General features: G+C 37.8%; 1 protein-coding gene across 1 annotated transcript; it reads left to right on the forward strand.

Annotated features, from left to right (window-relative positions):
- Nucleotides 1–19,027: 19,027 nt before the first annotated feature.
- On the forward strand, nucleotides 19,028–22,767 carry LOC135833646 (trigger factor-like). Its single transcript, XM_065347414.1, has 6 exons — nucleotides 19,028–19,070; nucleotides 19,159–19,197; nucleotides 19,658–19,735; nucleotides 20,788–20,820; nucleotides 20,941–20,973; nucleotides 22,694–22,767. The coding sequence occupies exons 1-6, from the start codon at nucleotides 19,028–19,030 to the stop codon at nucleotides 22,765–22,767; spliced, it is 300 nt and encodes a 99-aa protein (XP_065203486.1).
- The last annotated feature ends 822 nt before the right edge of the window (nucleotides 22,768–23,589 follow it).

The following is a 23,589-nucleotide window of genomic DNA, read 5'->3' on the forward strand; positions in this document are numbered from 1 at the left end:
TGACCCTAAACCCTACTAAAACACGCTTCTTCAAAAAGCGCACCGAACACCTTGGTTTTGTTCTCTCCGAAAATTCAATCGAGAAACAAGATTCTAAAGGTGAGAAATTCGACAAATTCGAATTAGACCATACCAAAAAAGGCAAATTTTCCCTCAATGCCAAAAAACAAGTGCTCGCTCTCCTTGGTAATACTATCCTGTATAGCAAATTCATCGATAATTATATGCAAATTGTCAAACCTATATATGAACTCACGAAGCAGGATGATCCGGTAAAATGGACCGATCTGCAGCAAGAGGCATTCGAAACTCTCAAACGTGAGTATCGTAAAGAATTCAAACTATGTCAACCTCCCCAAGAAGGCGATCTCTATCTTGATACTAAAATCTCCGAAGACGCCATGCACGGTGTCCTCTTCTCAATGAATAACGGAGAAAAACATATTATCATGTTTGCCTCTGTAGGTTTCAAAGATTGTCAAAAGCTATTCACGCTATACGACAGAGAAATGATGGCTCTCGTCACAATTCTCAAAAAACTCCAAATTTGGATTTGTGGTAGACGTATTCACGTCCGTTCAAACCTATTTGCTCTTTATCAAGAGTACAAAAAGCTGGCACGCATTCATCGAAAAGCCGCGAAATGGGTTACCACAACCAATTGTTTTGACCTTGTCTACGACATGAAATATTCCAATAACGCCCTTTACGATGTAAAGGCACCAGAATTGGAACTCATGTTCGATCCTAAAGAAGCCAAACCCTATACCATGGATACATTTAATATTGGTATAGCAGAAATCTCGAAAGATCTTAATTCTGAACCTTTGACCTTGAACATGGCGAATTTCGAAACGCATCTTCCTCCTGTAGAAGTCAAATTTCTTCAGCACAATATTCCGAAGTTGATGGACCTGCTCTCAAATATCGATTCCGAGCAACAAATCGACGAACGGTGCGTAGAAATCATCCGTTCTCTCGAAAAACGGATTCCCGCTAACAACAAGAAAGAACGTATCAGGCAAAGGCGACGACGCGAAGTCTATCAAATCACGAAATCCTCCGAAGGTCGAAAACTACTCCTACGAATCCTACCAGATGGCACCAAAGTACCACATCTTCCTGACAGACTCCTATACGACACGGTGAATTTTCTTCACTGCGAATACGGTCACACCGGAGCTGCACGTCTAGATGTCATTTTCAGACAACTGTACTACCATCCGAATTCTTTGAATTACATCAAAGAAATCACCAACAGCTGCATTGTCTGCAAAGTCAACAAAAACTATGCCGTTCATAAGACCTTGGAATACGCCCAGATCAAAGCATTTGCGATTGGCGATGTAGTCTCAGTCGACATCTACGGTCCGATAGTCTCTATTAAAGACCATCCGAAATACATTCTCGTTGCCAAAGACGTCTTCACTGGCAGAATTTGGCTACGTACCATGCTCAAAATCACCAAAAAAGTAGTGTGTAACACCATGTTATCCATTTTGGCTAATATCAAAGCCTCCAACATCCAAGTGAAGAAAATAATTACCGATAATGGTTCCCAATTCATCTCGGATTCATGGTGTAATCTTCTCGAAGACAACAACATCAAGGTTGCACACACCACCGCGTACAACCCGCAATCATCCTCTGTCGAGCGGACCATGCGATGCATAGGTGACAAATTACGCGTTAAAATCAACAGATTCTACGATCCATACCGATCTCACGTCAATTGGAAGATATTTGTCGATAAAATTCAATCCGAATTAAACAACACGCCTACACCATTCGGGTTCACTCCGAACCAAGCATGGTACATTCCTGACACCACGTGTCCACTTCTTCCTCAAAAGAAGCCATGGTTCAACTTCCGGTATCATCTCATCAAACTCCGAGAAAAACTACTCACTTCTGAAGTTCCATCGGTCGACATCGATACCTGTTTAACCACCCCTTTCGATCACAATAAAGATTTAGTATACGATACTGATGGTTACGTCCGTGTCACTGCGGATGGAGCATGTTCGAAAAACGGCGATCCTGCTGCAATTGCTGGAATAGGCATTTGCTTCGCTCCAGATTCTAAGCTGAATATCTCCGAGCGTATCAAGGACTCAAAATTTCCCATTTCGAACAACCTGGCGGAGCTACAAGCCATTATCACGGCACTCGAAGTTCTCAAGGTCAAAGAAGTCTCCAAAGTAAGAATGCTTTCCGATTCCAATTACGTCATCAAAGCACTTACCAACACCGTATCCATCTGGCAGACCAATAAATGGAAAAATTCGAGGAATAAACCAGTCCACCACAAAGAACTTTTCCAGCGCATTCTAAATCTGTGTAGCGAGTTCCAGGATGTGCAATTTCAGCATGTCTACGCCCGCAAACATGAATTCACCAACATCATCGCTGACCATCTTGCGAAGAAAGCCGTCTATACGATCGAACACACCCTCCTCAAAATCGAAGAGATGTCAGATCGTCAAATCGTGGAAACTTTCATACGTGAATGTCGTCGACTCAAGCATATGGAAGAGGAGTACCTTTTTAACAAAGCTCATCCCGAACCAACAATCCTCAACCCTGGTGATATGGTTCTAATGACGAATCATAAACAGTCCAGCTTCGAGAAGAAAACATCAGCGAAACTGTACCAAAAGAAAACAGGACCATTCATAATCATCAAGCGAACCGGTCAGAATAGCTACCTATTATCACCGACCGATGGATCAACTGTAAACCGAATCTCCAATGTTCGCCAATTGACCCTGTTCCTCACGAAGGATAACCTCGAGAAAATGCGTTCAGACACTTGCCTGAAGTCCTACCTCGATCCTCGTGACATCGAAGATAAAATTAGAGAATTCCTGTTCGAATCCCAAGAACATCAACCTGATCCTTCCGATGATGAACTCGACGATCCGGAAGATGTAACCAACTCACCTCCATCTCCGAGTAATTCTCATCAAAATACTATTTGCCCTCAAGGTACAGGTATGTCTTACGATCAAGTCACTAAAGCTGCCCGCAAAGTACATCGTGACTTAGCGAACGCTGCTCGTGACAAACGTGCCCAAATTCGAGCTGCATTTCAAGGCGACAATAATGCGAGAGCACTTTCTAGCGCTCAGTCAAATTCTACATCGCATATATCTCACGCCGAAATTGATTTGTATGCAAATCCCATTCCATCCACCTCGACAGGGGCATCTATTATCTTCGATACCCCTCCTGACTCAGAACCTATCGTCTTAGATTCTCTTCCACTCTCGAAGTCGTCCATTACAATTAGAGGACGTGGAAGACCGAGAAAGGAAAACTCCTCAATTCAGTCAAATAATTTACCATGTGAAAATACCATCTCAAATTCACGAAGTACGACTGGGGCATCTCATGCACTCGAACTCAATCTTGAGAATTCGAAATCATTGACCGAAGAATCTCAAGGTCGCTGTCTCACGCATGAAACCCCAATTCCATTCGCATTCGATGACGAGATAATTACGGGTAATCTTAATCCGAAGCAATCTAAACGAACTCGTCGTTCAATTAGAATTCAAGAACGTCAAATGCGAATTGGACCTCAATTAGACAAACAGCGTATTTCCCGCGCCGAGGTGAATCAAATTCTCACGAACCATGATTCCGAATATGAACAATTCTACGGAATCTATTTCGAACATGAGATTCCTACTGGCGAAAAATGCGGGAAAAATAACACCGAAATTTTTCTAGATGGACCATTAGATCATTTAGACAATTCCTCCAAGGTCACATCCAAATCCGACCTTGAAAGGATTCAAAGTCTCGAAAGTGCTGATGACCTTGAGCGTGATACCTTAGTCACCATACAAAATTGCAAATCACAGAACTCTCTCAAGTCCGAAAATATCAATATTTCCGACGTCGAAAACGGTTCCGTGCAATTATGGAACGTGAAAAATTCTACGATGACGAAGGAAACGGACTCTGTGACCTCTGCACAGCAAAATAAAAAATCTCAAACATCAGAGTTATTACTCAAAGCCTTACAAAAATGGCTATTAACGTATAAAGACGATCCAAGTCATCAATCTACGTTGCAATTTCTCGAAAAAAGATATCGACTTGCAGTCAAGGTCATTCAGTTCTTCGAATGATCTAAGTTGCGTCATCTATCCTTGTCAAAATACCTACCCGATTATGTCTAGACAAAACTTCAAGGTCACTGGAGTATTGTTCCTTAATATTTCGAATCTCTCCAGCTTCCGAACATGTTTGAACGAAGTCTTCCTCGTTCATGTCTATTCCTCCCGGAAACATATCCGATCGAAATTCCAAACTCACAGAATTTTCGGTCCTCATTCACGATTTGACCTTGAAATACTTCGATGGATCGCTATGTCAAACATTGTCTAACATCTCAAAGATCCTCAAGGTCAAAATCGATCATATTGAACAAATTCTCATCCAAATCTTAGTTGGAATGCCGTTCGGCCATCTCTGCACATATATCAGCGCAAGATTCACTGAACGCATCATTTCCTTTCCATTGTTGACGAATAATCAATTCAATGACTCATTCATCTGAGTCGGTCACCGTCAACTTACATCCAAAATTGAATGTACGTGTCATACTTACTGCGTCTGGTAGTTGCCACTTGATAAAAGATCAATGCCCATTTCACGGCATATGGCGAACTAACAGGCATAAGAATTCCATCGTCATTACTCGCAGTATGATCCGATAAACAATTATCGAGCTTTACTTACTCGTGATTCTTTTCTAAATACGTCATTCTGTTGAACACTCTTATATTCAGAATTTATCCCACGATTTTCGCGTATCCTCTTGCCAATACTCTGGTCAAGGTCACAAAAAGAATTACATCTCTGCTTTATGAATCAGTATTGCAAACTTACAATTTGCACCCTTTATGCGCGTCCTCACGGTTGAAAAGCTTTGACTTGGTCCAAGTATCGTTTCGCCAATGACGACTTCGCAATCCCTCTTCATTTCCTCAAAATTACTTTAGATCTTCGAAATTTGTCCTCAAATCAGAAATTCTATGAATTCATTTCTGCCCTCTCTGTCTCGGTCCCATATCCAAATAGGATATATGACGACAGGTCTGACACCAGCGTCAGATCATCGTCCAATACATTAACCAATTGAACACGTGTCGTCTTCTTCATCGAAGAATTCAATTTTTTCAATACGGGACAATCCGAGAGTATATATCCAAATTAAGAACACATCGATTGTTCCTCCGATGCAACACTTGGGTTATGTACAACCTGGATTTCCTCATTCTCTTTACTATCCTAAATTCAGAAACCTTGTTTTGCATAACTTCCATCCTAAGTTCAGTCTATAGCTCGAAGGAGAAACCTACTTGCAATGAACGGCTCTATGTCCGACTCAGATTCTCTGAATCTTGTATAAGTTCTCCAGCAGTTCTCATACTGGGATCTCTTTCTAATAGCCGACTTGCTAGACTCCATAATTCGATTCGAATTATTTACGAAGGTCGTCTAGAGCTTACTGAATTCATTCCGATTCTATGTCCACATTCTTTAGATTTCCCTATCCTTTAGTAAGAACCTCGTTTAGTTCGTCAATTCGAAATTCCGCATATCAAATCAATGACCTGTGCAAAGTATTTTCGCCGAGGACAAACACATATTAGGTTCCGGTGCTGTTATCGGCGCATATTACCTAAGGTGTATGTCATCAAATATCAATGTCGGTAACTACCAGACCGCTACTACACTCGACCTTAAATTGTCAACAACATAAAAATAGTTGTCAAGGTCATAAATTAAATTCGACATCAACTAGAATATGGTCGATCGACCGTTGAATCACATGTTGATATGGAAAGGAAATACTACCTATGTTGATCCTACTGATATATTTTTTCCGTTCGTGGACATGGACGAGGATACTACTAAACTTGAAAACTCTATCTGAAACTGTTCGGTTTCATGATCTCGATAATAATCATCTATCGAAATCATGGATCCTCAAAATTTCAATCCTAAAATACTGAAATCGAACGATCCACGTTCCTAATTACAAATAATTGTTACTCACAAACTTCAATTTGTCAAGGCCATTAGTCCAAATATAAAATCTATGGACTCGTTGGCTGGAAATCACGACTCCATCGACCTTAATCTGAGGTAACGGAGACTTCAAGGTCGAATTAGTCAAAGTCATATATCCATTGACCATAGAGTAACAATATCACCATCAAGTCGCTGATTGGAATTCCGATATCGACGACCTTGATCCGACTTATCTTCGGAAAACTCAAGGTCAAACAAAAACCAATTCTTGTCTATATGCGATTATTGCCGCTGTTGGCATTGTTGACTTTGGTTGTCTGTACAGATAGTACTCGTTACCAGTATATCAACCATCGCATACTATAAAAAACAAGAAGAGGCTTACCTTTATAACGTCATAGCCGCACATAGCGACTATATTATGATACCGAATCGAAATAATTTACACCTCTTGTACTCGTCAAAGGTGACTAAATTGGCATTCCTTATCGTAGTTTCTTTGACAAGATACAAGCTCACGTATTCACGCGATACTCGCTTTTTCATCGAACTCACTAGAGCACAGTCAAATGCTCGAAATGTCATAAATAGAGAAATACTCCTTCACGATAAAAGTGGAAATGTCATCTCCACAATCAACACAATTATCATGTATTTCTCAGAATGCGTCAATTTATATCCCTTTTTCGTAGATCAAGGTCTTAATTTCGAAAAATTCGATTCGAGTCGATTTCCTCAGAAGTTCGTAATATCTCAAAGAACTGTTTTCGAGGATTCTGTACTTGTAACGATGCATGCGAACAAACCCAATGTTGGACGATCTCAAATGAGGAATGCAGTTCACTGTCATTTTCATTTGAAAAATCTTCCGAATTCTCCATAGTCGGAGATGCTTTGTTGGCAACATCGACGTACAAGATACCTAGCAACATTGTCAACAATCTTTTTCTCAATTTGACAACTACTCGACCTCTCCACCCATCTGAGGCACATTCGGATCCTGTACCGAATTACCAATTACAGCCGTTTCGAAGAATACCAGATTCTCCGAAACCAAAATCCCTGATTTGTCAACCTAACAATATCAAGGTCATTACATGAACATTCTGTAACTCACGGATGGAACAAATTCCTTTCATGTCTACACCGACAAGATGTGCCGTTCTAATGCACGAATGTATTTAGCATTGCCTTTCTCCTTGTCACATTTTAGGCACGAAAAACCAAAAAATTGACTCATTATTGCGAATGTCAACTCGCACACTATGACGACAGGTCCGACACTAGCGTTAGATCATCGTCAAGACGTCGATACATACTCAAAAAACATAGTTTCCACGGTCAAGATAAAATTATTAATGTCCTTAAACACACACGTTCGCGAGGGGCACGGAGATTCTTACTACCTCCAGATAATAGATCCACCGATCCACACTATTCCGTGGAACAATCCTAGATCCATTTGTCAATTAAGAGCCAACGTCATTGAAATGTTGATCCTCAAAATCCCTTCGACGACATTATGCCCTATCTTTAACAAAAGTTTCAAAGGTATCGAAATTATGAACCATCCAAACGTAACTTATCTTTTTGCACTACTCGAGTGTATTTAAAGAAAGTACGCGATGAAATTTTGATATGGCTAACATTCTTATTGACAAATCATCATATCCGATGAAAATAAGTTGAGTATACTCGACCATCATTTAAATTTGTATTCTTGACGGAATAATCCACCATTTCCAATTATATTGATGAAGTCATGAAAGACCGTTTCTCAAGGTCATTCCAAGTTACTCCATTCCGATCACATTCCATACACGAAATAGTGTTTGAGGTGGAGTCATACCATTGCACATCGACCTGGATAACGATGGTCGTTCCGCTTCAACTTTAAGTTTTCCACCCAAGTTCGTCTTTCTCGTTCGAGATGGAAATTTGCCGGGTGAATTCTCAAATCATCCATCGCAACCTCTCTGAGTTGAGCTATCTTGTCCTCAGCTGCGAACAAAAACTTAGCATGGGTAACTTTTACCAAGGAATCAGGTACTTCCTCTGGACATATCGTCATGTCTAAGTTACTAGGCGCTTGAATTTGATAATATTATCATCTACTATTTTTCTCAAGAACAAATCACTCGAGAAAACTTAGGTCAAGAAAATCATTCGTGTTTTTAGCAACGCCACATACGTGGGTGTACATGTATCCGTTCAAGGTCATATCTCAGATGTTGGTATAATTTTCATCAGGCCACTCATCTAACAGCATAACATGCACAGCTTCTTGGTTCTCAAGGACAAATCACTTGAAACCGAAAAATGCCAAAGCTGGATAAAATCAAAGGTGTCATTTAACACCAACCTCGGCTTAAGCATTTAAAGCCTGTGTAATCCTTTGTCATTAAACCGAAAATTGTCAAAATCCCTTTAAATCATGACGACCTTGAGAAACGAATCGTCGGCTTAGATGATCTCAGTAATACTTGAAGGTCGCTAAACCTTCAGCGCATCTGAACATCACATAAGGTTGATCGTTCATCGCGTTAAAACTTCAGAAAAGTCAACAATCAATCACAGCGGTAATCCGACCATGATTCGTCGATTCAAGGTCACACTCAAATATCGATTCTTTTATCATATTTGTTTCACTCAAGGTCAAACATTGCCCTATTATGTCACACGTAGTACGGATAATACCATCTTCCGATAAACATCTCTCTTAGATCGATCGGGTGATCGGTGTTTTGCCACTAATCTCACTACCTTGGCAATTTAACACTCGATAAAACTATTGAATTTCGGCTGCGGTCATCATGGCGAAATTGGTCATTTCATACGCTATACACAGTGCCCCATGACCAGTCAATGAACTAGACATCGATCTTCCTCTCAGCCGAATATCACGATCCCTTTTTCATCTTTTGTAACGCTCAACTTCATTATCATTGAAGCAGAAACAATGGTCGGACAATATTTTGTCATATTGCCATTGACTTTTTCTGTCAAAACCGCTAAATTTTATTTTTGTTACTTATTTACAGATGATTGAATCAAAGTATTCATATCGAAAAAATACTTAACTAAAACATATGCCCCAAGATGTGTAATGACAGGTCTGACACCAGCGTCAGATCATCATACCACGTCGATCAATTAATAATACCCTCAAAAGTTGTAAATTTTTGCTAAGAATATATTTTCACCTAAAAAATAAACGGTAGTTTCGCAATTTCATGCGTTCAAAGTCACGAACATACCACGTCAGGTCGAAATTGGCGAAAATATTCTTCTCAGTTCCCAACATTCCCCTTATTTCAAGACGTATTCACTCGAATCGTCATAATGAATTCCAAATTGCGCAATACGCAATTGTCCCAAATTGAGAAGCCCTGTTTTATGCAGTATCTTCTTCCTTTCCTTTCTCACAATTCTGAGAACTCCATCCCTATTGTATTCACATACCCGCTTATCGCAGAGCCGCCATTTTGTCACTTTTTCCTGACAGTCTGGCACCTCGGCAGCTGCACTCTTACGCAGTACAGTGATGATGAGAGGTGGTGGGGGAATCAAACTCGTCGTGCTAGTGATTGACGAGCCGGTTCCATCCAACCATTTATCATGTCACCGTCTTCGCGTCAACACCTCTTCCCAGTGCACTCTAGTCTAAAGCACATTTTTTACTCAGTGTATGATACTTGTATTATTTTTATTGACTTATTTTACCCATCATGAATTTATTCTTTGAGGTTTTTATTCGTCAAATTAATCTTACCCCTTTATAACGCACTTTTGTCGTTTTATTTCGTTCGTGTCGGTACTTTCGCTATTTAAAAAATTAGTTCCTGCAATTTGGTAAGTACTGACGTCCTTTTTGCTTTCGAAGATCTGAAATCAGTGTTAACGTAAGCGAAACGAGGCCTCCAACGCCAAACTTTCGTAATTTAATAAATTTTTTAACTTTTTTACGCTTTTTTCCGGTCTTTATTTTCATTTGTTTATCCCAGTCACTTTGACTAATTAATTCGTCGTAATTGTGTTCATAGCGTTGAGATGGAAGATCAAGTTCAGTTCTTATGCGCCGCGTGCCGATGTTCATTAGCCGCCATAAGCCCGATCAAGATAAATGAGGCATTATGCAGTGATCCTCCCGAACCGAATCCCGAATACGACGACTATATAACGTGCACGAACTGCACGCATCTATATCATAGATCTTGCATCGACGAGTTAGCCCACAGACAGTCCCTTAGGACTGAGAACGATGTCACATTCATCAATTGTGTCTTTCCGGGCTGTAACGTCGCAAATCCTCGTTTGCATATTAACAACCTTGAAGTGCAAATTCGGCCGATTGCTCATGGTGAACAAAACACCAACCTAGGCTATGAAGCACTTCAAAACTCAGTTCGAATCTTACGCAACCGTCTCAATCAGGCCGAACAAACAAATTCGACCTTGAGAGATCAACTTAAATCTCAGCCTACTCAACCTGATATGTCGATCTCCGGACGTGATTGTCCGACTCTGAATGTCAATTCTGCGCAAAACAGTCAATCGCAGCGAACGATGTCCACGAACAAATCTTCATTTTTGTTCATGGATACGTCACCGCCGCAAACAGCGCAAACTTATCAAACTCCACCATCAGGCGAATTTCGTAAGCCTAACAGTACTAAAGTACCGAAATCTCGTGCAATTCCCGGTAAATCTCCTTTATGGCGAGACCGGAGCCCACATCAAGGCAATTCACGAGACGCGTCGAGAGATCGTAATCGATCATCCACTCGCGATCATCAGGTACAAATCCCGAACATGTCACAACAACATCGACCATTTTTCAATGTATCTCTTGTACAGCAAAGAACTGCGGCAATTCCGGCTTTTCGCCAACCACCTGCCGAAGCAGTGCCTATTCAACAACAAATAGAGCACAAACATCCAACTCAGTCTCAACCACCGATCAGTCTCAATCGAAATCGAGATAACCTCGAAATATTCGCAGAACGATACAAGGATGCAAATCCAAATGTAAACGATCTGCTGCCATTTTATCCGTTACGAGCATACCCGCAATTTTTCATGATTGCAGGAGTTCGGAATAACAATGGTACGCAGAATGTAGCGGTCTTTGCGTATAATTATCTTATTATCGGTGATGGTCATGCGACTGGCTTAGCTACTTACATTTGTAAGAAAAGGCCTCATGCAAAGTTCCTACATCCGAGACTCTATGGAAGAAAAATGTCGATCACAGATCTAGTCAATTATCTAGTGCGGCTAGAATCCCTACCTCAACGAATAATTGTCGCTATAGGCACTTATGACATCCTAAAAAGACTCGATCCGTCATCTTTCAAAAATACATGGACTGGATTCATTTCCATGTGTATTAAGAGAAAAGTTTTACGCGTCGTAGTATTGCCCCCGATAATTCACAATTCCCAATCAAGATCTCAAGCCCAAGGCATTATTGATGTCCTTGATTCAGAATACAATTCACCCAATTTTGAGTATGAATACGCGCCCGGTTTCATAGTCAATTTATCCGAACGTGATATAGAACCTCGTATGGATTCTGAAGGTCCATATCATAAGACCTGCGATTATAAATACGTCGCACATCGAATTCGAGAATCAGTCATTCCTATCACCGATGGAGACTTTCGAAACGCGGCCGGACTCCTCGAAGATTCTACAAACGAACCTGAACCAGTCCCTGAATATGATGAAGATCATTGGGACTATTTCGCTTCAACCGAAACGGAATCTGATTCCGATGTCGTAACTCCTGCTTCGCGTACTCGTGAAAACTCGTTTTCATCGGCCTCTAGCTCTCATACGCTAAACGTGGCTGCGCCAGAATTCCAACCTGGCAGAGTATCGCGAAGTACATCTCAAATTGACTCTACCGAGTCGCGATCAATTTCAAGGTCAAATTCAGACACTTCCCTTGATGATCGTTCACCTCTACCGACTCAGACTAAGAAACAGCTTCGCCTGATTTCTCCTCTCGCTCCGAGACCCATATTCGATGAGACTACTCAAACTTATAAAATAATGTCGAAACCTCCGACACCAGTCTCATTCGAACACCCGCCCAATGATTCAACTATTTCGAATCAAAGTCCGAAGAAATCTCCTACGAAAGATCCTATTCCTATGGAACAAGACCAACCCGTTATTCATTCTGAGAGTACGGATTCTTCTGGTCAACCCCAATTCTCGAATCTTTCCAAAGCATACTATCAAGCTCAACGTGGTGCTGAAGAAATTGCTAGGTACCACGATATGCATGCGGAAATGACCAGAGACATTCCCGATCGCTTCGTCCACTTTCCCGATAAGAAAAAAGGAGACCCCCGCCTAAAACCGTCAAAGCCTGCTTATACAATCGCTGGAATTCTAAAAACGCAATCCGTATCGGAGAATTCTTCTTCGAAGATTAATTGCGATCCAGATAAAAAGCAGAGGCTGGAAATTCGACTTTCCAATCAGTCCATTACTGAAACCACCCTCAAGCGACAACAAGCTGCTGAGATTGATTCGTATTCGAAAGAAACAGAAGCTCACGCTCCTGTAGCTCACGAACCCTTCAGCGGTCGACTTGTCAAAGTCCCTATTTCACCGAATGAATCACCGTTAATGACTCGTTTCCGAGAAGAGATGGACACCGACCACAGTTCTAACGAAGGTTCTATTGTGTCGAATAGGTCTACTCGCTCTTCTAATTCCAACAAGAAGAAAACGCCGGTGAAACAAAACCCCACTGCTCGCATGAGTACGGCGAAATTATCGAAGTCAAAATCTCAATCGATTAAACCGCCGAAGGTCATTCGAAAATCCAAGGCCACGACCGAAACTTCCATCCTTAGGTCGTGCCTTGAAGGTCAAATTCCCGTATCTCGTTCCTCCGAAGCGGAATCCGCTCAACAATCCGTAGCTCCATTGCCGATCGATCAAAACGCCGTCATAGACATTCCGTCTAATGGTGAGAACTCTAATTTGATCGACGAAATCGTCAATTCGGATGATTGGCGACAACAGCTCGGAGGTGACGTAGATGCGGATGCTATATTATCCGACGACCTTAAAGACCTCGATACTAGCTCTTTACCTAAATAGAGTAGAAAAGTCTGGCAATACTTACACGTACGCGCTGTGCCGACTTTTATAAACCAGCCATTCTCAATGCTGATGCCCTCAATTGTCATCCGAGGAAGAATCTCATATGTAAAACTTATTTTTATTTCTGTTCTTTTTATTTTTTCATAAACTCTAATCTGCTATAAAATTTTTTTTTTTTTTATATATATAATTTTCTGTTTAAATTTACGTCAGTTCGGATGTCAATTATGTTTTGTTAAAATTTGATTTTGTTTTTTACTTATTTCTTATTCGATTAATTCTATTGTTTTGTTTTCTGACATTATTTTGCATTTTTATTTTTATTTGTATTCTGTAATGTTTGTTAATCTTAGAAGTTCGAAAAAAATTTTTTTTGTGTTTATGCGTTTGTATGTTTGATAGCGTATGTAATCTTTATTTTTCTTTTTGAACTGAAGAATTGTTCCAAATGTTTATTTACTGCTAGACTACCACAACCGAAATGCTTTGTAATTCGCTAGCATACAATGTCTTCCGATCCAGTTTTACGATACGATGATTACAACAGTTCATTCGCTACGATTGTTCGACGCATAATCCATTTCCATCGATGACGACGACGATATACGATAATTTCAACGACGAGATGATACCAATCGATATACGCTCATCCGATTCACGAGACCTGCTATTCCGACAGATGCAGACGATGATTTTTTTGTTTTCAAGGTCATCACCGTATTTTTAAGAATGTTTAAAGGTATTTATTATGTTATCTCCCTTGGCTTTCTCGACGCCGACTCAAACCGAAGTACACGAAGTAAATATCTCATTCGAGCTGTCCGAAATATCAAGTCCTCTCAGCCAAATGTCATCAAGGCTGAAATCCCATCGGACGACCACCCGTCGGAAGTAGCCATTGTCATCGGCTAATAAATAATTCCATAACCGCATACGGATATAAAACCTTTCCGTTGGTGTTACCATTCGATACCCTCACGTTCGATCCTTTTGTCTGTGTAACCTTGAACAGTCTCCGTTCAAGGTCGTTGTACTTTGGTTAGTGCTTCGATTGTTCGATGTCCTTGGATATCGGCAGTTGATGGCTAAGCAATTGCATCGACCGACACGGACGTCTTTCTTGGGCTCGCAACTAGAAATTTAACCTTCTGTCTCTCTGTACACGTACTCACATTCAATGAAAGTACGGGGGGCAGAAGTGTATAGCAATTGTCCATTGTCACCGGTTTACATATTACTATCCAGTTTTTTCCGTGCTTTCCTTCAACGGTGAGGCCATTAAAGCTAAACCTCAGAGGGGCATATGTGATAGTGTATATGGCCAACCTGGTGTCAACGTACATTTAGGGTCTACTACTGTGGTAACACTGCGTCCGTCCTCGTAGCGGAGCTCCGTCCGAGCTACGTAGAGGAGAACGAGTTAGTCTGCTAGTACCAGTCAACATAGCCGGTTGATAGAGGTACTGGCGGCGTGAGTCTGTTCTTATAGCTAGGAGAGACACCAACGTGTATCTCCAAGCTCGTTCTCCCTGATCAAGAGGACAAAGGACAGCTCGCCATCCGTGTTCGGTTTAATTACCAACCCATTATAATCTTAAATGAGTTAATTTACCCGTTCGCGGGAGTTGTGTTAATATACCCCATCGTGGGAGTTCGGTTAATAGTTAAAGTACCCCATCGAGGGAGTAAATTGTGTTAAAGTACCTTTTAAAGGAGTTTTTATGTAAATGTAACGTAAATAAATACCTCTTGAGTAACCAAAACCGTATTTATTATCGTAATATGCAATATATTGATTCACCTGTACTGTGTATCCTGTGCTATCCGAGCAAATAACAGGTAAGTCCACATAGTGGTATAAATATTCCGTCTAAGTGGTATTTCCAGTCTTCCCCCCGTAAGTAGTGATATTTAATTATATTACACTGGCGCAGTCCAGGTGTCTTTATATATTACAAATTACATACCCAAATAAATCACTTATTCAATTTATCTAAAACTATTCATCATATGGTATTCAAAATAATTTTTATCAACTTTTAAAAACACCTATACCTACTTTGTAACATTTAAAAAAAAAAAAAAAAAAAAAAGTTGAAAAATTTTCAAAGTCCAGACCTAAAAATATAAATATAGAATATAATATGCACAAATAAACCCAAACTCTGTTTGCAGCGACCTGGCCGAGTGGGTTAAGCAGGCGACTATGAAGTATGAATGTACAGTGATGCATGGGTCAGGGGATCAAATCCCGCGTAGGCCACAAATTTTTTGAAATTTTTTTTTCGTTTAACCTATACTATACTATGATTTACTATAGTAACTATAGTCGTGAAAATACTATAGTTGACTATACTATGTTTTTTCGTATAGTCAACCATGGTTTTTTTCTGTACGTGTTATCATATACCTCAATGATTTGGTATGTACCCGACAAACCATCTCGACACAACTTTGAAAAAAAAATATGGTAGAGTTACCTCAAATTTTAAGTCTAGAATTTGAATTTTAAGCCAATAAATTACCTTTTCATAACTTTTTTCGGCGTAAAATCTGCCTATTCTTGAACATTAAGTATTGGTATAAAATTGAGCAAATTTTTTCTTTTCATCAATCTTGTGTAAGTATTACATTGAAATTCCATCAGTTATTGTAATTAAATCATAGGATAATTTTATAGCTTTTAACTGATTTTAATGCGCTTTTATGTTTTTAACACTTTTTCAACCAGTTTTTGCCTAATTTTCCTGAAATTTCAGACGTTTTTTGTGATTGACATCGTTTTAAATACTTTTTTCATAACTTATTTTTGAAGTTTCAACGTATTTTCAACACTTTTTCTCGCAATTTTCGCGAAATTTTAGTTCAATAACTACATATTTAGTATAAAATTGATCATGTAAAAATTTCTGACAAAAAATTCACTTTTTCTTCAATCGGTTTGTGTTATAAGTCGCTTAATGTTATTAAATTAGGCTGGGACAAACATTATAACATTAAGGTATAGTTGCACCATTCTGTGAACAAACTTGAATCAAGTTAAACCAAGTTGAATCATTTTTCACACCATTTTCATTTCTGAGTGATAATCGGTTTGAAATCAACTTCACCTTTTATGTGCTGAATCAATAATGTCTATGTACAAGGAAAAATCGATGAATATTTCACATCAAGTTTTCATGTATTATCATTTCGACAAAAAATCAATAAAAAATAGAGCCAACTTCTGATTTAAAAAGTTATCAATTAGGTATACTACCATTTTGCAACAATCTTGAATCGATTTTTGACATTTTCATTTGAGCAAAAAATTGGTAAAAAATCGATCCAACTTCAAAATTCAAAAAAGGCATCGATTATGATAGGTATCACAAATTTAGAACAATTTTAAATCAATTTTCGCATCATTTTTATGACTTCATAAAAATCGACCTATAATTGACTTCAACTTCTGTACACATAATTGATGTCTATACAGAGGAAGAAAAATCAACAAACATTTGCAGCCAAGTTCCAGAATACAGAATACAGTACACAGAATATTTATATTTCAGCTTCTTTTTATAAACAATTTTAAGATAAAGTAAAAGCCTCTCTATATGCCAAAAAAGGTGACTGAGGAGGCTGCAAGTACACAAAACCAATAAAAACAATGCCAAAAGAGAAAAAAAACAAACAAACAAAGAAAACAAAACAAAAAAATACAGATAAAAAAATATACGTAAGAGTAAGGGCGCCCAAAACCGACCACTTTTTTGTAAAACCGTCACCAATTGAAGACTATTTCACTTCAAAACGTGGTAAATGGCTTAAAATGTAGCTAGGTTGAACCTTCTCCTAACTCATATCAAAATTTTGGCGCAAATGAATAATCATTAATAGGTTTCTTGATTTTTTTCCTCCGAAACAACTCAAAAACAATTTTTCAAAATTTGGTATCCTAATCCCGACCACCTACGAAAAGTTAGGTACCCTAATTCCAACCACATTTGAAAGTGCAGCAACTGCAATAAAATATTATTTTACATGAAAATACAGTAAATGGCTTAAAAGATAGATTGAACCTTCCCCCACTCATATTAAAATTTTGGGGTTATAGAATAATTCTTTATGGCTTTTTGGAATTTTCTTTTGAGGCACCTCAAAAATGACTGTTTGAATTCGCACCATACGAATAAGCAGGCTGGCAGGCAGTCAGTCAGACAAATAAACAGACAAACAAACAGAGATAGACAAACAGCCATTCCAAAAAATATATATATACGAGTATATACTCCTCAACTCTAAGTCATTCATTCATTCATTCATTCTTTCATATTCGACCTCACATGAATACCAATTTTTCAAAATAAATTCCCTAATGGCCTTCAGCAAGAAGTCAACTTGAAATCGATTTGAATTTTTATTGTGAAATAATTACCAATTAAAGTACTATCTACAATATAGGAGGATTTAGGATCAAGTTTCCATCATCCATCAATCTTCCATTTTTCGTTTAAAATTGTTGAAAACTATCAGTCGATTATTTTGATATTTTTTGTCAATTCTCAAAATCATCAAAAAAATGATTGAAAATATCAGCTGATTTCTACTCGTTCAAAATTCGACCTCGAACTGAAAGTTGAGATGCATGGTTTGTTGGGTAGATATACTACCTACTGGTAAAAAAATTTAGCAATTTTTTATTCCACAAATTATTAAATTGCTTACATAATGTAGTGTTCATCGCAATACCTCAGAAAATATAAAGTGGTACTTATGTTTCCCAATTTTAAACCCCCGAATCGATTGGAAACAGTTCCAAACAGTTTTGAGCAGTTTCAGAGCTTCCAGTTGTTTTTTCAAGGTACCTACGAACAAAATTTTACCCAATACTGTCCCATAGCGTATAAGAATTACTTTGAACCTTAATTTCCACGAACGAAGTCGATTGGGTTCAACCTACTTTGGAATTCCCAGCCATATACTTTAGAAATTCCAAATTTTAAAAAGAACCCTAAAAACGATTCGTATTAATTTCAGAACGTATGGACGCGGTTGGTGCTTGTTAGTGGCCCATTTGACCAATTACACATTGGCATGAATGTTCGAAAATGGGGTTCTGCTAGTTTGAGGCCATATTACTTACCTACTTATTTCTTCACCAATTTTTCAACCAAAATTGGAAAAACTCAGGTGGGTAGGTACTTACCTTTTTAGTTTGACAGAAAAAAAAAAAACTGAAATTCAGTTTACACTCCATTTTTGTCTTGCTTAGTGAATTTAAGGCGATTTTTGGCCGTTTTGAAGCGTTCAGCCATTTTTTGGAAATTCCAGTTCTTGAATTTAAAAAAAAACTCAAAATATCTAAATGTTTACCAAATATGAAGTACATAGAATAGAAATGTAATGAAACTGTGAAAAAAACATACGAAAGCGATGTCTCGATAAATTGGAAAATTCTCCAGAAAATAGATCATCTAAGACATCTTCATGGGTAAGATGGCTGATACGAAGAATGAAACGTTGATTCATCGCAAGAGAAATAATTTTAAATTCGAACATATTGCTACACAACTGAACGATTTAGGGTATAAAATACACAAATTCTAAGAATTTTTTACGCCAAATTTGTTTGCAGTTCTTGACGCATGAAATTTTTTTCCACAAATAAACAGCAAAATGTGTTATACCTACCAAATTAGCGTAATAATGTCTACATACACACTTTATACACAAGAAATATGTTTCTAGTGTAAATAAATTCTGCTTATAAAACGGTACGTTTCATGACACAAATTCAGCATTCGGCAGCCAGAAATTCAATCATTCTTATAAATATTAACCCAAGTTCAATTTGAAACTTATCGTAATGTTCGGCAAGAAAATCTCCGTAATTTTGTTCTTGATTTTAGGTAAGTACTAAGTAGGCACCTATGCTCTAATACATTAACAAGTACACTTGAAAGTTATTAATTTGTTTTGTTTTTTTTTTTTTATAAGGTTTATATGCCATCGAATTTGTGAAAGTTAGTCTCGCGCGTGAGTAACTTTATTTCTGAGCTCTTATAAAAATGTATAATTATTATGAACGTGAATTACTCACAACTTACAAGAAAAATATCCTATCCTACCCTACAAAAAAAAATTAGGCTCAACAAAGCTAAATTAAAAAAGAATGCAAAAATAATCATCATCCAAAATTTCAGAGTCAAAATTATTTTTTTGATTTTTCGCTTATTTCAAAAATCAAATTCAAATTTAGGCAAAAATTTGAAAAATATGTACCTATCAAAATTTTACCATCATAAGTGACCCCAAAAAGTTAACTAGGACGAGTAAAACTTTTAGTCAAATTTCTTTTCCTTTTGGGCACAGTTTTGTTCGAAATGCCACGTCGCGTAAAGCCGAGTTGACTATTTTAACCTGCTATGTTCTTTATAATCCCTAAGTACTTTCAATGATTAAACCTGGATTGCGATTTTTCTATGTTCATGAAAAGGCGACGACGACGATAGTGACGTTGACAATGACGATGACGGTAACGATAACGATGACAATGATGACAATGATGCCAATGGTAATGATGATTATGATAACAGTTATGATAACGATACTGAAATTGGAAGCTGAAAATTGAATACCTACTGTCGGTAAATTTGACTTTCTGAATCGATTATAGAGGAAGGTGAATCACAAATACGAAGTGATGAGTTGGAAAGTGTCTGAATATTTTTACACGTCAAAAAATTATTAATTTTGAAAAAATTTCGAAATCGTCAATTTTTGCCACAGATTACTTGAAACTTCGTTTCACTTTCCCTCCAAAATCAAACTCGCTTGAATTGATTACCATCATTTTCCAGACGATCTATCGAGCCTCCAGCAAAAGTCAACTTTTCCTCAGCAATTTGGAATTTAAAAAAAATTGAATGCTGACTCGTGAAAAAATAATACCCCGTTCGAGATTCTCAATTCACCATCCTTGATCGATTCAGAATGACAAACTAATGATAGGATTGAGTTTTCAGCTCCCGAATTCTGGAATGATTTGAAAATTCCGCAGAAAGCCAATTATATGTACCAGCTATAAAAATCACACTTTCGTTTCTTGCCAAAAATTATCTCTTTTTCGCAAAAAAATTCAAGAAGGATCAATTCTCCTTCCTAAAAGCTACCTGAAAATCCTGATTTTTTGGCCTAAAAAAAATTCAATGACCAACAAAATATGTACAATAGGATCGAGATTCTGGGGAGGGAGGACTTCGAGGGTCGTATTTGGTGCATCCACCAGGGGGCCCAACCGATCCAGTCCCCCGCCTGCTAATATCACTCACTTTCAATGAATGATCTTATACGTAGATGTTATTTTTTCATGTTTATGGTGAATCCGAATGCGAAGACGATGACGACGAAGAAGGTTAGAAAATTTAAACTCGCTTATCGATGAATTTTAAAAAGGAAAAAGACGACCTCTCAATAAAAATCACATCGCCATTTTTTCTCAACTCGATCAGAAAAAATCTCGAATGTTACAAAATAATTCCTCTTTAAGCGTAGAATTGACTGAATAAATTACCAGTCAACCATTAAAATTACTCACGTGTATTTTTTTCGAACATTTAATTGCAGATGATCCCGCAGATGAAGAATCTGAAGTTGATTGTAAGAATACGCGATTAAATATAAATTTTATTTCTTAATTTAATGTAAATAAATGTAAGTTATGGTTGGAGTATTTTCATAATTTGAAACTAGCTAAATGAGCACTTCTCATTTTTGCAGCGGGTTCAGAAGGTGAAGAGGAGTTAGATCCAGGTAAGAAGATATTTATTCTGATGCAACTGGATACCATCTAATTTTTTAAAAACCTATTAGGCTAACTTGCATCTCATTCAACTTCCGATAATTTTTTTATTGCAGCTTCAAGTAAGAAATCCAGATAACTTCGTAATTCTAGCACTATTCCCAAAGCTTCACACCAATAAATTAAGTACTCTAGTCTAGTGTTGAAATACATTATGCGAGTGGGGAAACTTTGGATTTATCGTCTTCAGGAATTAAACTTCCAGCTCACAGCTCACATTTTAAGTAGGGGAGAGGGAGGATGTTTTGGACATGTGGATGTTTTGGACAGTTGCTGGTTCGACGAGTTGGGTTGCTTTTTTTTGGCTGGGTTTTCGCTATTATGTGGCAACGTCGCACCACACCCGATATTTGACAACATTTACCGGCTATTAACTTGTGTGATAAAAATATTTTAGTTTTAATTTCAAAGTGCTGTTTTTTGAGAAAATTGTCCTCTCACTTTTTCTGCTCCACAAAAATAACCAGGAAGAATTTCATCAAGCGCCAAGGTGAAATGAAATCTCTGATTCCTCCTCTACAATAATCACTTATCACCTTTTCATAAAAAGCTGATACTTTTTTCCTAGAGCCGGTTGAAGTAAAAATGTCAGGGGTGGATGTTTTGGACACCTCGATTAATTTGTGTTAATTCGCTATGTTTGGGTGTAAGAATGCATTAGTTTTATACGACAAATACAGGAAAGACTTTTAATGAGTCTGGAATGATAAATGCTAATCAAGAACGATTTGAAGTTGCCTCCTGAAAATATGTCGATTCGAGCAGGCCAGCACTGGCTGAAAAATATGGCATAAAAAAGTAGACTCTTCAACATTGCCTCACTAATACTAAAAACAATCCGAGTCAACTGAAATCGAATGAAATTGTGGACAGATACTGACGATTGATTTCTAATGGATTGAAATTTGGGATTTCCAAAAATAAACATTCAAAAAAACGTTTTTTCTCAGCATGTCCAAAACATCCACCCGTGGTGTCCAAAACATCACACCGTTGTCCAACACATCCACCCGAAATGGGTTTTCTTCAAAGTCCAGTGGTTGGCTCAATTTGAAACTTAAAAATTTTTTGAGTAGGTCAAAATGTGCGCGTTGAGATCCTCTTTCAAATGAGACCAACCCCACCTTTCTAGGTGTTTCCTATCGCTCGCAATTTCAAATCAAAGAAAAGTGTCCAAAACATCCTCCCTCTCCCCTACCTATATAGGCTATAGGTATCTAAATAATAATTAAAATTACAATTTTCGCAATTTTGTTTTTTTTTAGTTGTAATCGAATCTTCGAATATTCGTAAGTAATAGATTTCAATTAATTCATAGAGCAATTTGATGCAAGAATAATTGCATAACCATTGCCTAAATATTAGGATATCAATTTCGTAGGCATGCTTATCAGTGAGCACCAAAATTACCTACCTTCATAATTTTGAGCAATTTATGGGTATCGGTATTTGTACATGATGTTCTCAAAATTTAAAGCTTTCATATGCTTACAGATAGTTTTTTCCTGAATTTTAAACACAGTTAGATCCTGTAGGTAATAGAACTGTAAAAATTGTTCGAAATATTTAGGTAATTTTGATAATCACTGATAAAGAGTGCCCACCAAGTTGATAATTTAGACAAAATGGCGATGTAACCATTCTTACATCAATTTCTTTTTCTCCTGTTAGAGCCACAAGAAGACAGAGATGATGATGATGATGATGATGATGCTGATGATGATGGCGACGTTGAAGATGATTAGCTTCATTAGAAATTCAAACTTCATAGAATTTTCATAGATTCGCCATTTCAAGTGATGTAATATTCAAGATTGGAGTAGTTGCTATCAGCTATTCGACTCTTTTATATTCTTTATAAGTAAATTGTTGTTAATTTTAGTCTACATAATATACTAAGTCACTCACATCTTCATTTATTCAATATTTTTATGATCAAATATCATCGCATTGAAGAAAAACTTGACACAAATTGTAACATAGGTAGGTACAAGGTATCATAAAAATTGTAAAATGGGCCCAAAAATATATCAAAATTGCCAAAAAAAATTAATGAAATTTTGGGAATAAAAGCTAGCTGAATATAGCAACATTCACGTTGCCAACCCATATTTTTAATGAAAAACTTTCTTTGGGGTTCACAACATTATTCGGGCACCCTGTACCTAGCACTAAACCAAATTTTTAAAAAAGTCACCTTTCCAAATGAAGTTTCTCACATCATAACTCACAGCCCACAATTATTTGTCTGTAAGTAATTCACAAATACTTACTCAAACATTGAGAATTGAATAATAGTAGGTAGATTGTAGGGGGAGAATGTAATTAAGCGCATTTTAACTCATCTTCTCTGGTTACACTCGTAAAATGCACTTGTCCGCGTCCAAAATGTGGGGAGCACACCTCAAAATCAAACACATTACTTTTGTTGATTCTTGATGTAATTGCATTTCTTTGCATAAATACAATTATCCGCCAACATTATGGCCCATGACTCTTTCCTAATGAGCCTCGTGAACCGATTGCAATTCACGATTTAACAGGGATCTTGATATCGTGAAGCGCGA

Source organism: Planococcus citri, chromosome 2, assembly GCF_950023065.1.
Source record: "Planococcus citri chromosome 2, ihPlaCitr1.1, whole genome shotgun sequence".
Classification (NCBI taxonomy): domain Eukaryota; kingdom Metazoa; phylum Arthropoda; class Insecta; order Hemiptera; family Pseudococcidae; genus Planococcus; species Planococcus citri.